The sequence below is a fragment of the Lepeophtheirus salmonis genome, chromosome 5 (genome assembly GCF_016086655.4).
Source record: "Lepeophtheirus salmonis chromosome 5, UVic_Lsal_1.4, whole genome shotgun sequence".
In the NCBI taxonomy this organism is placed as follows: domain Eukaryota; kingdom Metazoa; phylum Arthropoda; class Copepoda; order Siphonostomatoida; family Caligidae; genus Lepeophtheirus; species Lepeophtheirus salmonis.
In genome coordinates this window covers 60,300,339-60,315,544 of record NC_052135.2, presented here as the reverse complement: position 1 = coordinate 60,315,544, position 15,206 = coordinate 60,300,339, and the positions used below count along the sequence as shown (strand labels likewise).

The window sequence follows — 15,206 nt, the reverse complement described above, 5'->3', positions numbered from 1 at the left end:
ACACAATTTTGTAAAATTATATTTTATATCCTATATATGTAAGTACTATCGAGTCTAGGGTCTAGATTTATATTTACATATAAATCTAATTTATAGCTATAGGTAGTTATTAGTTATATGTAGTAAATTATTGTGCCAAGTATAAAGAAAATATTTAGAATATAAGATATTTAACAAGATGAACGGCAAATGAAATATTAGTCGGAGTAGGTAATAATTTTGCGACTTTGACTCGACTAAACAAGGCACCGACTCCGCAATCCTGCTTTGGTCTTATTTGAAGAATTCCTCAATTTAATTATTTTCTCAGCATTTTGAGACTTGATATTTATGTAATGTAGATTTTTCTTTTTTTGGAAATGATCCAAAAAATTATATATAGAAAACATATTTTTTATGTTAATTTTTTTCTGCCCGAATGACCTTTTTTTAAAAAAAAAAATATAGTAAAATGCAAAAATTCCTTGATTGGGGGGGGGGAGGGGGTATAGCCCCTGTGGTATAAGAAACGGTCTGTTACCTCAATATTAATCGTCACAATAAAACATTGAAAAATTTATAAATGTTTTTTTGAAAGGCCATATTGGGGCCAATATAAGTCGTTTAAATTAAATAAAGGTTTTAAACTATATTTAAAATCCTTGGTTTTAAATGAACTAATCACAAAAATTTGAATACGAAGCCTATAATTTACTCAAATATGTATATATGAAATATTTGTCTGTATGAATATATGAAGGCAAAAAATAGATATGAATTTTCTCTTTTTCTTGATTTTTTTTTATGTTGACGCACCCCATGTACTATTTGTCATTCATTAAAGACATTTCTTATTAGGGTCAATCATATTTTGTAATATGATTACAATATTTCTTCTTTTATATTTTATAAAATATGTTAAAAAAAAAAAAGTTGAAGCAGGCCAACCTAAACAAATGTTAGTTGTCCTGTAACGAGTTTCAAATAATGATGTTTTGGCCTTCTATATTATTAAAGTAAAGTTTATCTGTATGTATGACTTTTTGACCCAAATGAAGGTATTTTAGATTTAAGTAAATCTAGCTGTAGTAGATCATTTAGCATCTAGCGTCTATATAGGGTGCAATGTATACAGTGCCCCCATGTATATCTTAAATATATATAGTTCATTAGAAATAATAATGTAGTCGATTTAATGAAATATTGCAGGCGTGTGCATGCTGTATCGAGTATGTAAACAAGAATAACTGTTTTTGTTGGTGAGTGCTGTAGATACTAAACTACAACATAAATCATCATTCATCAGTGATCAAGCTATATTATTTTTTTCTCAAACTCTTATTGATAGTGATGCCCAAATTATGCAAATAAGATTTACTTTCATTTTCGACCCTTATTTGCATTTTCCCAGTCATTTTTAGTTTAAAAAAAATTCAGTTAATTGAGTAAAGGCAGAATTAAGTGTGAGTATAGGAGGAGGAAGAGAAGAAGAGGAAAGGATGAATCCATTGGCACCATGAAGGGAAAAGTCTTGGATATTCAAAAATATATTATGTACATCTTGCCACCAAAGCTATTTCGATTTTTTACAATCTGTTTTTTCTTTAAAAATATAAACGAGCATCTTGTAGATTTTTTTAATTATATTTACATTCATTCGAACTGATAGACCTCTCAGTGCTCATTAAGGAGATCTGAGGCAATAAGATTTGTACTTATGTGCCTGACACAAAGTATTTCCTATGAAAGCTTTGGAACTTTAGCGCTAAAACCAACAGAAAGTGTCTCCTAGAACAGCATGGACAGTGCACCAATCACAAAAAGAATGAAGATTTAAACAACAAGGGAACTAAAGCTACACAAAAGGTCCTTAATGTCATCCCCTCCAACGATAACAGCAATGGCCTCTTCAATACTGACCTAGTGAAAGGCTTGGTCTCTGCTAATATCCCCTTGCCAAGATCAATTATAGGAAGTTCAAAGACTTCTTGGAGAAGTACTCTAAGAAGGCGACGCCTAGCCGCACCAGATGATAATTCATCGGAACAAGGATCTGCTTGATTGATAAATTTTAATTATATATTTGTTTTTTTACCATAACACATCCTATTTTACAAGATTTATTTGTATTTTTGGCCTTTTTCTGCATTTTTATTTGTATTCTTGTGTGTTTTATTAGCATTTTTAGATCCATTTTTATGCATTATTTGGACATCACTAATTATTGAAATTCTTTCATTCTTGAGGAGAACTCGTCATATGAATTGACATGAGTATTGATTAGTTACGTGCTCATAGAAAATTGAGAGTAACACAGAGGATTTGTTGGGGAGTTATATTTTCCATTATTAAGGCACAATTTGTCCTTAACCCAAGGCATAATTACTCCAGACAATGCCGGGTATTATAGCTAGTATAATAATAATTAATCAGTTTCCCCCCTTATTTTTGATAAATGTATCTTGTTTCGATAGAAATGTTATTTGATCCTTTTAACTAGGAAAACAATACTATTAAATGTATTCACCTCAATGCTACATATTCTTTCCTATTTTTATTTCACATGTGTACAAAAAAGATATAGATGATGGTATCAGCAATTAGTAATTACTGAGTCACTGATGAATAATTTAGTCAACTTAGAAATAGGATACAAATACTTAACTGCGCACAAAAAATATATTTTCCTAATAACATTAAGTGTCTAATAGATTTAAAAAAAAAAATAAGATAGTATATCTAACAATATTTTTTAAGATAAGACCTCAGTATTACGTAAGAAGACTATACCCTAAACCATTGTTCCTTAACCTATGGGTTAACATGCTAGGTTTGTGCTAAATCAATCTATATATAATTAAGGGTGAAATGTAATGTTAAATATAATATGATTTGAAATTAACATGATAAAAATATGCCTAAATCTTTCTAGGGGGAAAAAACAACTCAATAATTAATAATTATCTATAAATTTATATAATATATTGTTCTTGACTATTCTCAACGAGGGAAGGACGTCACTTTGGTGAACTTAACAAAGCAAACTGTTAGCATTAGATAATAGCAAAGCCATTTTACATGTAGAATATCTATTGGTAGTGAAGATCTGTTTGCATATTAATTAGCGTTAGAATTCAAGTGCTCTCATTTTTCGCAAGCTTGTTGTAACAAAGAGCACCATGTCTATACATAACATAACAAATGGGCAATAGCTAGGCTCTTATACAAATATGGGATTTATACATAGTTATTACTTATTACATTATATACACTTCTACATAAAGGAATATGTAATATGTGGACGGGGCGAGCTATTCTGGATAGGTGCTGTAGTTCTGGATTGACGTCATAGGCACTGTTGTACAGTGACGTTTTGTAGCGCGTGTGTAAGCTCCTGTTCTAATTCTTTTTTTTATTTCCCATATTTGATATTTCTTTTCTATTTTTAAGGCTAGAATGAATGATGGAGATCGATGGCTTGCAACCACAAGGATGGGAAAGGAGCCACTCAAAAAAAGAGGAAAGGCACCTCCAGCCAGGAAAGTAAAAAATAAAAAGAAAATACTAGTGGGAAGAAGAAGTTTTCCCTCCAAATTTAACGATCTACTACCGAGGGAGCTGGAGGTAACATGTGGGGATGCGGTGGCTATATGGCACTCACAAAGATTCAAACGAGGACATAAGTCTAAATGTATTCTATATATGGAATCCTGGATATCACCTCTTCGTTTCTACAACATGACCAAAAGAACAATCGACTCCAATTGGAAAGAATCCATCCAATACGATGGCGCTTCACTAAGGTACACTTTATATTATTTATATATTTATTATATTACATTGGTTTAAGTATTTTATTCTTATTTATAACTCATCTCCATTTCATTTCGTTTCATTCCTCTCCTTTCCTTTTCCAGCTCATTATTTCACAAACTTAAGCAATGTAAAAACAACTGCAAGTGCACTCTTTGCAACGATAACTTAATCCAAAAAGAAAATAATATAGAGGTTCCTTCGCCGGAGGCCTCATTACTTCCCCCTACGCCTCTTCGTCCACATCCGCCTATTTCTAAAAAAAACTCTGCTCCCGGACTGTCCAATCATGTTATACAAACAGTGAAGGCTGCATTAACACAAAATGAGACTCAAATTGTTAGACAAAGATTTCCTGATCTTAATTCAGCCGTGCAAAAAGCCCTTATATGTCTAGAAGGAGCTGAAGCTTCTCAGCTTAATATTCTCCTCTTTATACTGAACAACTATGACGTGGACTCGAATGATATTGCCCTTCTTAATAAACGGTTAAGAAGATCTTTGGAATTTCTTACTAGAATGGATATTCTCAAAAAAAGTGGAGAATCAGAAAATGAGGATATCAGTGAGTCAGAGCCTGAAGAGGCAACTTTAGTAGATCCCTCTTCTAAAAAACCACGAAAGTTAAAGGATCCCAAATACAATGTTGTTAAAAAGACAAAAAAGTCTCAAATCAATTCGAAAGAAAATAAAGTCAAAAAACCAATCATTCAGAAGTTGAAAAGATTGTCGCCGACGCTTAGTAGTCTTTGTGGGGGAGTGAGGAAACTCTCGAGACGTGATGTAGTTCGAAAGGTTTGGGTATACATAAAAAAAAGAAATCTACAGGATTCAAATAGAAAACACATTGTAAAATGTGATGATAAGTTAAGAGAGCTCAGCAATGAAGATGAATTCGATTACAGACGACTGTTTCGTCATTTGGATTCACATATGTTTGGTTTAGAAACTCGAGATAAATAGGGTTTATATATATTTCTCTCTTAAACTCCACCAAATTCATCTTTCCAATCGTGTTTTTTTTTAGTCGTGAGTTCCTATACCTCTATATGGTTTATTTTTTCCTTGTATCTGAGAAGAAGTTGCAACTTCATAGGAAGTTTATGTCCAAAGAGTTTAATCTTTCGAGTTTATTTGAAATCGTATGATTTTTCCACTTCAAAAATTCGTTCTGTTATGTTCCATAGAAATATATTTTAATAAAAATCCATTTTTTGTATCCTCTTAAAAAGTTGCTTTTTGTATTCTTTAATAATTGACGATACGTTTAAATAAATGAATATATATATATATGTGTACATATATATTTTAATTATATCAATTTGTAAGCTGTAACTTGTATAAGATAGTTGTATAAGTTGCAAACATAAAATAAGATGGCTCATTTTAAATGAAGGATTTACAGTACTTGAGATGAGGACATTGCAATAATTGAATATTACATAGAGGATCTACATATTAGTGGTCTAAATTTTGAATATTTTAGTATAAATAACTAATAGGTAAATATTATTTGGGCCATTATAAATTTCAATTTCTAATTCCCACAGTTTAAGTAACTCCTAAATACATAATACCCATGTGATTTTAATAGATCGAAATGAAATGATGGGGATTAAAATGACCCCAACAGAATACATATACAATGAAAAACTTTTAAAAAATATATTTTTCGGAATTTAGAAATGTAATGAACTCTACTTCAAAACAACCAAGGTTAATATAAAGTATATTTCTATTAACCTTGAAAACAACATGATCAATCATAGCTTGAAATTAAAGAATTAATTTTTAAATGCTGAATTAAATTAGCTAACTATATTGGCAATCATGCCGACTAATGATTTATTTTGAAAACTACACGCTTAAATAAGTTCATCATTATACATGGTTAATTATATTTTTTCTATAATAAAATAAGTTCATCGGACTGTTCTTTTTATTTTTATGCATAATATGACCAGAAAGATTATCATGGATCGAATAATGGGGTATATGGAGGTCTGAAAAATTCCAGGAATATTAACAAATAAAAAAAAACAAGTTAATTCACAAAATATAAAAAATGCTACTAAACAATTTCAACATTGAATACGTGTAAATATTGTCTGGTTAATACGATTGAAAGTTCTTTAGATCCAAGGTTAATTGAAATACATTATATTAACCTTGGTTAGATCGAGATAAAATGTACTTCGTTATTGATTCCTTTATATTTTATGGTAAACTGTCTCAGGGCTCTTACACTCAGTTTTAAATACAAACAAACAAACAAAATTATGATTTTGTTAAAAATGACACTATTCGATGTGGTGATAAATTGCCATAAGCTATTTAAAGGGAAACTCATAAATGAGCTATAAAATATCTTTTTTTGAAGAAAACATTAATAAGAAAGTAATGCTGTTAAGGAGTGGGTATGGTATATTAGCCCCTCTGTCCCCTGGTAGCCCGCTACTATCTGTATTTAATGGAAAAATATCACCCATCTTCTGCCCCCCCTAAAGTGTTTGATCAGGAGGAGTGGCAAAAAAGAAATATTTTAGGTACCGAAGTTATAATTAATATAACTGTGTAAGATAGTTAATCTCTTTCTCGAATTATGAAAAATTCTAAAATATTGTCCTTTAAATAAATACGGAACATTTCAAAATTACAAAACCTACTGATTTAAAAATTCCCAAAGGAAAGTTTCCATAGGATTTTTCCGGAACTTTCCACCCCTTTGCAACTCGACCATGTCTAAATGTTGTTCCCTTGTATATATCTGAAATAAAATTTTAGTTCACTTGTGAGCATAAACAATTTATGCTACTTCATGTACAATCTGGAAAACTTTTATTCATCCATTGGTTCAAAGGTCATGGAGTGATTCAAATAGCACATTGTGATACTGCAGTAATAAGAATCAAATTCTTATTTGTCATAAATGTACTTACATTTTATCTACAAAGTTCTTTTATATTGTTATTTGTGTATTTTTAATACAATATACTCACTAATTATTATAGTATTTTTTTGCCCTCCCCATGCTCGTATTTGCTACACATTGACATAATAAACGTTAGGATAGTTCCAATTTTTTTATTTATGTGAAACTACTCACATACGTGGAACTTTTACGTGTAGTTTTAAATATGGATTATGTTTTTGATTTAAAAAAAGGGAAATAAATGTTTGTATAGATCTGTAATTTTAAGATATATACCTATATATAGTTTATTTTATAATTTAATCTTGTCCCCACTCTTCTTAATCTCACTGGTAGAATCCCAGGTCTTCCAACCATTTCCATTCTCTGTTAATATTGGGGACATCGAATAATCAAAATAGTGAAGTATGGAATATATCAGATTGATTTATTTTTTGACTGAGACCAATCAAACAATTGAGTTTTTTTTCTCTCGAATAATAGGTCTAGAAGAGAGAGGGGATTAAATAATTTCGTTCAGAAGTAATTATTTATCTGTAAGCATAATATTGATTCCATTCAGTCGTCCTTTTTTATTGTTTTGTAGAAAAATTAAGTTTCCAATAATTTGAAGATTTTTTGGCATCCGACCAAGATTTAAAAGTCTGCCAATCATTGAAACATTAAAGTCCCTTTTTGGATTCGAAAAAGGAAGAATATTTTTTTACACATTGAAGGTCATTTTACTACTAGGTATAAAAACTTTATACATTTTTTATTGTTTGTGCAAACAATAATTATATTTTTAAGTACATACTTCAGGAACTTATTAAAATGGTACACTGACTAAATAAACATCGTTACTCTTTAATTGAAGTCTATATTAAATTTCTAAATAAAGAACTTGGTTCATACAAACATCATTGAGCCAAATACATATGCTCCCTTTTTCATGAGGTCACTCACTTGTAGTTAATCAATACTTATGGAATAATGGTAAAAGTAAAGATGAAAAAAAAAAAAAAAAAATACATTGTTCCTCTTGCCAACAACAACAACAAATTTCGCTCGCTTGCTAAGAAATGCTTAGGATTCACTAACTTAAATATATTTTTTCTTTTTGAATATGAAACACTGAGCTTTAGCTACACACGCTCGTTGCTTAAACTCATCTAAAGTCACATTAATTATTTTTTATATTTACTACCCTTTCTTTTTTTCATATGACGCGCATAGCTATAGCTCCACACTCTCTTTGTTGAAAAGGAATGCTCCTCAGACAATCAAACAAACAAATATGATAGGATAAACTAGGTTCTATTAATAAGGAATGATTCAGAAATAATCTATCCTCTATTGTCTGCAGTCTACAAAATTAAGTACTCTTGTCAACAAGTATTATTTTTGATTATAAAAATCTTATTTTCTAATTCTATTATAATCATAAACAATGAATTCCATTAATTAACCCTTTAACGGATTTTACAGGATATATCTCCTTTTTAATTTCTACTTTTTTGTGCAGCAAACGCAATATTTTGTCTAGAAGGAAAGATTAAGTAATATAAAAAAGGGATACTTTAGCAAGTTTAGGTTGGGACTAGAGTGCTATGAAAGATAACCAGGTGGAACAGATTGAATTGAAAATAAAGAGTCCTTAATATTAATTTGATAGATTAGATTAGGCCGGGATTATGAAGCGGAAGGGGCTCTTTCATCGATGTGAATCCATCATTTTGATGAATTTAACGAGGAAAAACTAAGGGGATTTATGGATTTAGCCTTATTAGTGGATTGATTCATTAACTGATCCAAGATCCATGAGTCTTCAATTCGGTAATGATTTTTCTTTCGCAGTCGCTTGATGATGATTGATGACTCCACATCTCTCAAAAAATTCGTATATCGACAGTTGATCTGCTGTCTCTCATGAATCATGGCTAGCCTATTTATTTTATATGATCTCAGATGTGGTAATTTTACAAAAAAGGGTATTTTTTAGAATTTGTTTCCCCAAGAAATTGACATTGATTTGAAAAATAAATCAATCTCTTAAGGGGTTATGTCAATTCTTCGGTAACTCCATTATTATATTAACTTTTTATTAAAAAAATTCTATCTAAATTATATACACTTATGGAATGTCTGAGTTTTTCTATTTCCTGTAAAATAATGTAATCACCAAGCTGAAATTAATACATATTAGTTAGTAACTTAAATATTTATTACTGCTTGCCATACATATATAAAATATAATTGTACAAATATAAGGTAACGAACACGACCACACAACGGGGTATTTGTGCTAATACACTAGATTTTAAAACCTAGTTGACATTAAAACTTTGTTCAATAATATCTTTAATTTTTTTACATTTCATAAATTTTAAAATACGAAAGTCTGTTTTCCTCATTCATTGCTTGATGTCTCTCGTAAGATAGGGAGGGGCATCTATTGATGAGATGGTATGCACTTTGCAATTCCTCTATACATACATTGCAAGTTGAGCATATGTCTTTCCACTTGCTTAGGTGCGCTAGAAAATGACCATTACCAGTGTAGAATTTTACATTGAGTCTCAATTTTTCTCTTTCGAGCTTGATACACTTCGGCTTATTAAGCATAGTATGTGTATGTTTCATACTTTGATCTTTTTTATATCGGTCACACCAATATTGACAGAAGAAGTTTATGAATTACCTCCTTTATGTAGCTTGGAGGCGTCCCAATAGTAAATTGGTTTTGGCTCTCAGTACCCCTCTTCGCAAGATGGTCTGCAAATTCATTTCCTGTTATGTGAGAATGTCCTTTGCACCATTCTAGATGTATATTTTTCTCACTCATTCCTTTGATGATTGTTTCTTTACATTTTAAAACTTCTTTACTAGTAGTAAGCGGATTAAAGATAGCAGCAATTGCTGACTGGGGTCTGATCTAATTATTACATTGTTCCGTGTTTTTTCGTACTTGAGAAGAGTTTCTACACCTTGCGTCATGGCAAAAATCTCTGCTTAAAACACACAGAAACCTCTTTATTCAATGAATGAAAAATTGAAGCATCAACTTTGGTGATGACCCATCCAACCCCAGTGTTTCTGTCTTCCTCTTTAGACCAGTCCGTATAGATGATCGCTCCAGGATCTATCCAAATGCAAATACTTTTTATATAGTCGCTTGGTTGATCCACTCCGACTTGTATAAGTATTTATCACTATGGAACTGATGCCCACGACGTTTTGGAAGATTACCAATTCCATCCCAGATATCATGTAGGAAATACTTTGTTCTCCATCTTGATTTTGTTGCCTGTTCCTTAATTTATGTGACACAGGAGCAATATACAAAACTGTCTCAATTCCTGCGGTTGGTGTAGATCGAAACCATTAACAACAGTACTTTCCTTTGAATGGTGTTTAATATTTTCCTTGCAATTTTCTTTGTAGTGATTGCATGCCCCCATACTTTAATCCCATAGGAGATGATAGGTCTGATCATGGCTTCATACAGCATGATAACTTTGTCTGAGGTAAGTCCCTATTTTTGTCCTATGATTGCCTTTACCATATTATATATCTGAGAACACTTGGATACTTTTTTTAAAAGCCTCTGTCCAGGTGAGTCCTTGATCAAAATTCACAATATTGATTGCCCTTGGCATCACATTGACAAGGGTGTGGGGGTATTTTCCACTAATTAAAAGGAGGATGTCGTCAGCGTACCCAACGAACTTGATAGCTCATTTTTAAAATTAATCATATTCCAAGTTGTTACGGTACAACTGCTTTAAGTTGGCCAGGCTCCAAGCTTTTATATGAGCCAGAGGAGTTAAAGGATTCCCAGGCCTTGTTGCTTTCCAAGAAGTCTATGTTAAAATCATTTACTTACATGGATGTTCCAGAAGACGTATAGAGTCTACATTGTGGTAAATGAGTTTCCTGGAGTATTTTTAGTGATTTGGCAGGTGATTGCGCGTAGCCCTGATCAGTTTTAAGAATACCAATAGAGTTGTACGTTGTTTTTTGAAATCTTATAGGTTGAGCAATATCTTTTGGACCTTCTGGTTTGCTGCAGAAGCTCCTCTATGATTCTCTCTGCTCTTAACTAAGCACTGAACGATAAGCATTCTTTGTAATAAGGTATTCATCTTTGTGAGAACAATGATGCACTTTGGTTCGCATTTCCTGAGCTTATAATTTAGGCTGGCAAGATGTTTGGTCCACCAAGGAATGGATTTTGCTCTGATAGTTTTTGTTTTTGGACATCCGATATCTAATACCATGTTGATAGCCTTGTTAAGTGATTCAGTGCACTTATCAATAACATTTGGGGTTGAACCTATAATCGGTAAGGATGCTGATTCTTTGGGAGATCTGAAGATGTCCGAGTAAGGTTTTCTAAAATTTCTTGATTGCTCCGTAACTGGCATGTATTTGCCGAATCCAAAAACTATATATCTATGGTCTGACATTGATGGTCCAAGGTCTACGTCCCATCCTGTTATCTCGAACTTGTTGAAGGCATGATGATACATAATTGTGATGTTGATGGTTGAACTGGCTCATTGGGTGATGAAAGTAGGCTCGTTCCTCTCGTGTATAACAGTCAGATTGTCTTCATCAATGATGTTCTCCAGAGACTCTCCTCTTGTGTCAGTTTCTCTACTACCCAACATTTGATTGTGGGCATTTGAGTCCATAGCTAAGAGAACTGGCTTTTGTTCTTGTTCACAATGCCTAATGATACGTAACAATGCCTAATTCTCAATAGGTAATAATTGTTCAAGGTAAGCAACAGACGTTACTAGCCCATCAATTTTCATACATATCGTGCAGAGATCTCTGTCTGAAAATTCTGGAACTGACAATGCTTGCAAATGGTTAGCAGATCGTATACAATCCCTTGGATTTGACCCAGGTGAGTTGTGGATTGTAAATCCTCTAAGAGCGAGACTTTTTGTTGTGACGTTACTAAGATATGGCTCAGTTATAAGGGATATTTGTTATGTTCACAATTTGAGCTCTGAGTTTGCTGAGTGTTAATATACGAGCAGCTAATCATCACTATTTTTGGGTGGTTTTTGTAGCTTGACCCATGGTTCAGCAGTGCTATCAAAGAAATTGTCTTTCTTGTATTGTTTTTTCGGACTCTTCCCAGTTGGGTTTTTAACTTCCGTCTTTGGGTCTTGATCTACTTTTTCCATAATTGACTGGGGTGTTGCTTGTTTTTTTGGTCCGTCATCTTCATAGAGAGCTTCAGCCCTCCCCCATTGGTACCATCAACATCCATTGATTTGTTGCCATCACTATCAATCTCAGTTTGTTTATTAATTTCAGTATTAGGTTTTTTGCTAATGGCAGTATAATCTTTTATTCTAATGTCACAAGTTGTTTTTGATTAATCATCATCTCCTCAATTTGGTTGTGTGGTGTCCCCCTCTACTTCTTCTTCCTCTTGTCGGATAATGGGTGCTTTCTTTGGGTCTTGGAAACGTACCTTTCCTGCTTAGGCTATTGTGATAGTGAAGTCTATCAATTGCAGGTCTTCAAATGCCTGTGGGTCTACACATATGTAGATTACCAAACAAGAGTTAGTAATTTCAGATTTTGCAAGTTCCACCAGACCTTTAATCTGAAGATTATTGCATTGGTGTGCTATAATGTGAGCAAGAACCTCGTCTTTAATGTTACCTGTCACCCCACGAACGAAACCTAATTTTTCTCTTCTCCGAGTTTCTTCATTCGTTCCGCTTCATCCCATGAGGTCACAAGGAGAGGTATATTTGCAATGATGCTTTTTCGGACTTATTGTCCAGAAGCATCGTCATTTATTTAAATTAGCGCTCTTTTATTCGTCTAGCGACGCCTTTCGTAGTTAGGAATTAGGTCTCTGATTGGTGCAGACAGACGACGTACATAGTCAGTCTCAAGTATTTTAATAACTTTGTTCCATCCAATAATGGAAATATGGGTACTGTTCTTTCTTATTATCACAATTTCGTTTTCCTCCTTAGCAATGTTGGCGTAAAGAAACTTCTTTTTTTAGCCTGGTTTCTTTTTTAAATTCTTTGTTGTCCTCAGCAGGCATTTGAGGAATATGAGTCCTCTATGAAGGAGGTGTTTCATTAGTTCGGCCCTCTCTCTCGTTTCATAACGCTCGAACTTACATTGAATCCTTTTTTTTGTATCAGGATTTGTCTTGTTATTGACCTCTTTCGAGTCCACCCCTTATCAAAAAATTAATGTATCGACAGTTGATGTACTTTCTCTCTTGAATCATGGCTAGCCTATTTCTTTTATATTATCTCAGGTGTGGCTATTTCTTTAGAATTTGTTGCTATAAGAAATTTATATTGATTTGAAAAATAGATCAATTTCTGAAGTGGTTAAGTCAATTCTTCGGTAACTCGATTCTTATATAAATTTTTTATAAAAAAATTATATCCATATACTTATGCAATATCAGAGTTATTTCTATTTCCTGTAAAAAATGTTATCACCAAACTGAAATTAGTACATGTGTGGGTAATAAATATATTTTATGCAATCGTTAGAAATGCATAAAACTTTATCAAATGATAGGGCTTATAAAAACTCCCTCTACCTACATTCATTTTATAGGAAATCTAGTATTATATTCATGCTTCATATATTGTCTCTATCCTTAGTATTACCCCCAAGTTGCTACTAAATGTACTTCTAATAAAGTAATATCCCATTTCCGAAGTTTTAAGTTTCCAGATAATTTGTAACTTTAATATTTCATTTTTATGATATATAAGTTTGACCCTTCATCCTTTTGAGAAAATATGATTTGACTAAAACACGTTTTAAAAAAATGAGAGAAACAGGAGAGCAAATATCTCAGAAAATCAAAGTTATTCACATCCAGAAAGTAAATTCTGAAAATGTGTATCAGTTATATATACAATTGAGATTATGATAATTTTTACGAGAGTAACTTCATTTTGAACGAATATTTGGCAGTAGGATTGATTTAAAAGACAATTCTATAATATTTGAAAAAAAAAAATCCTTTCTATGAAGACATTTGTTTGTACACAAGAATCGTAAAGAGACGTAAATATAACCAATGCAACCACTAATATATGTAGAGTTGTAAATCCTTAGCATATTCGGTATGTAAAAAGAAAAAGAAAGAAAGAAATGAAACACTAACATGGCCATTTGTATAATGTTTTGGAGGAGAGCAGCGGAGCTGCCAGGGCGTTTTATTAGTTTAGCGGCAAAGATTTATAAGTTTGAAGTTTTTTCGAACTCCCAATATGAGGTTTTCTTCAGAATAGTACATTTAGCCTATCCAAACCTTAGAAATTGGAAGCATTGGAAAAACTGATTCTTAGAAATTATTTCAACTTTTTTCCTCCGTATTTCATGAGTACATGTACTAATGATTACTTGATACTTAGATGTTCACTCCTCAACAATGAAAGAATCATGATAAGAGGTTTAGTAAATTAAAAAAAAACCTGTTCTGACTGCCAAAAATAACAAAACTATCATGATTAGGATTTACATCTTTAACTATATACACACTAGATAAAAACAATCTGTGACTCTTTTACGCTCTTTTATTAGCTCCCAATAAAATTATTTTTTACAAAGAGTAAAATCATTTAACAAATTTGTCAATTGCCTTGATTTTGATCGTTTAAATCTCATGTGCGCTTTTCATCAAAAATGTGTCATAACATTTTGAGTTTTCGAATATCAGATATAAAGTAATATACTGCTCTATCTCATAAATATATTATGAAGTAGTCATCGTTTAATGCCATATTTTTATAACTCTACCAAAATGCATATTTCTTGCTACTAGACAATAAATCATGTGCTTTCATTAGTGTTGGATCGGTCTAAAAAAACTACAGTCCTCTCAGTCCAGTCCTAATAAAATATGTCAGTCCTCGACCCAGTTCTTATCAGTCTTTTGCAGAAACTGCAACAGCTGAAATTACGTAGTTACTATTAATTACGTCATTTGAGTCACTGAAGTTACATCATAGTTCATTACCTCTTTCAAAGAAACAAGATATTTGGATTATTATACGTTCAAACTATCGTTCGTGCTTTTCTTGGTTTTTATATTCTTCAAACCTAGCTATGAGTGAACAAAATAAAAATATAGCTAAAGGACTGAAAACCGATATAGTCCTAGGAACGTTGAATGGTAAAAAAGATCGGACTGATAGAAAAAAAAAGACAGAAACGGGCAGAGAAAAACGTCTGATAATGCGATCAGTCCAAGGAATGATCTAAAACTATTTTTAATTCATCAAAAAGCCAAATTTAAAATTAAAATTTTATCGAAACATTACGCATTAGGACTAATTAACATAAGGAAAACTAAAAAATGCACATAGCGAACATGTTTTATTTAATGGTTATGTCATCGTTTCTCCCTTTAAAATGGTAATTCTAACAATTTGAAGAATATTTTGGTGGTTGGAGGAGGGCAGCTTAGCTTTCATGACGTTTCTTTAAA

At 32.1% G+C, this 15,206-nt stretch overlaps 1 protein-coding gene across 2 annotated transcripts; it reads left to right on the top strand.

Annotated features, from left to right (window-relative positions):
* Positions 1-3,003: 3,003 nt before the first annotated feature.
* On the top strand, positions 3,004-5,084 carry LOC121117998 (uncharacterized). Of its 2 annotated transcripts, XM_040712531.2 has the most exons (3): positions 3,004-3,365; positions 3,430-3,782; positions 3,897-5,084. In XM_040712531.2, the coding sequence occupies exons 2-3, from the start codon at positions 3,436-3,438 to the stop codon at positions 4,753-4,755; spliced, it is 1,206 nt and encodes a 401-aa protein (XP_040568465.1). In that variant the 5' UTR covers positions 3,004-3,365; positions 3,430-3,435; the 3' UTR covers positions 4,756-5,084. The 2 variants fall into 2 exon arrangements, with proteins under 2 accessions (XP_040568465.1, XP_040568466.1); XM_040712532.2 differs by lacking the exon at positions 3,004-3,365 and having other exon boundaries at positions 3,399-3,782.
* Positions 5,085-15,206: the final 10,122 nt, after the last annotated feature.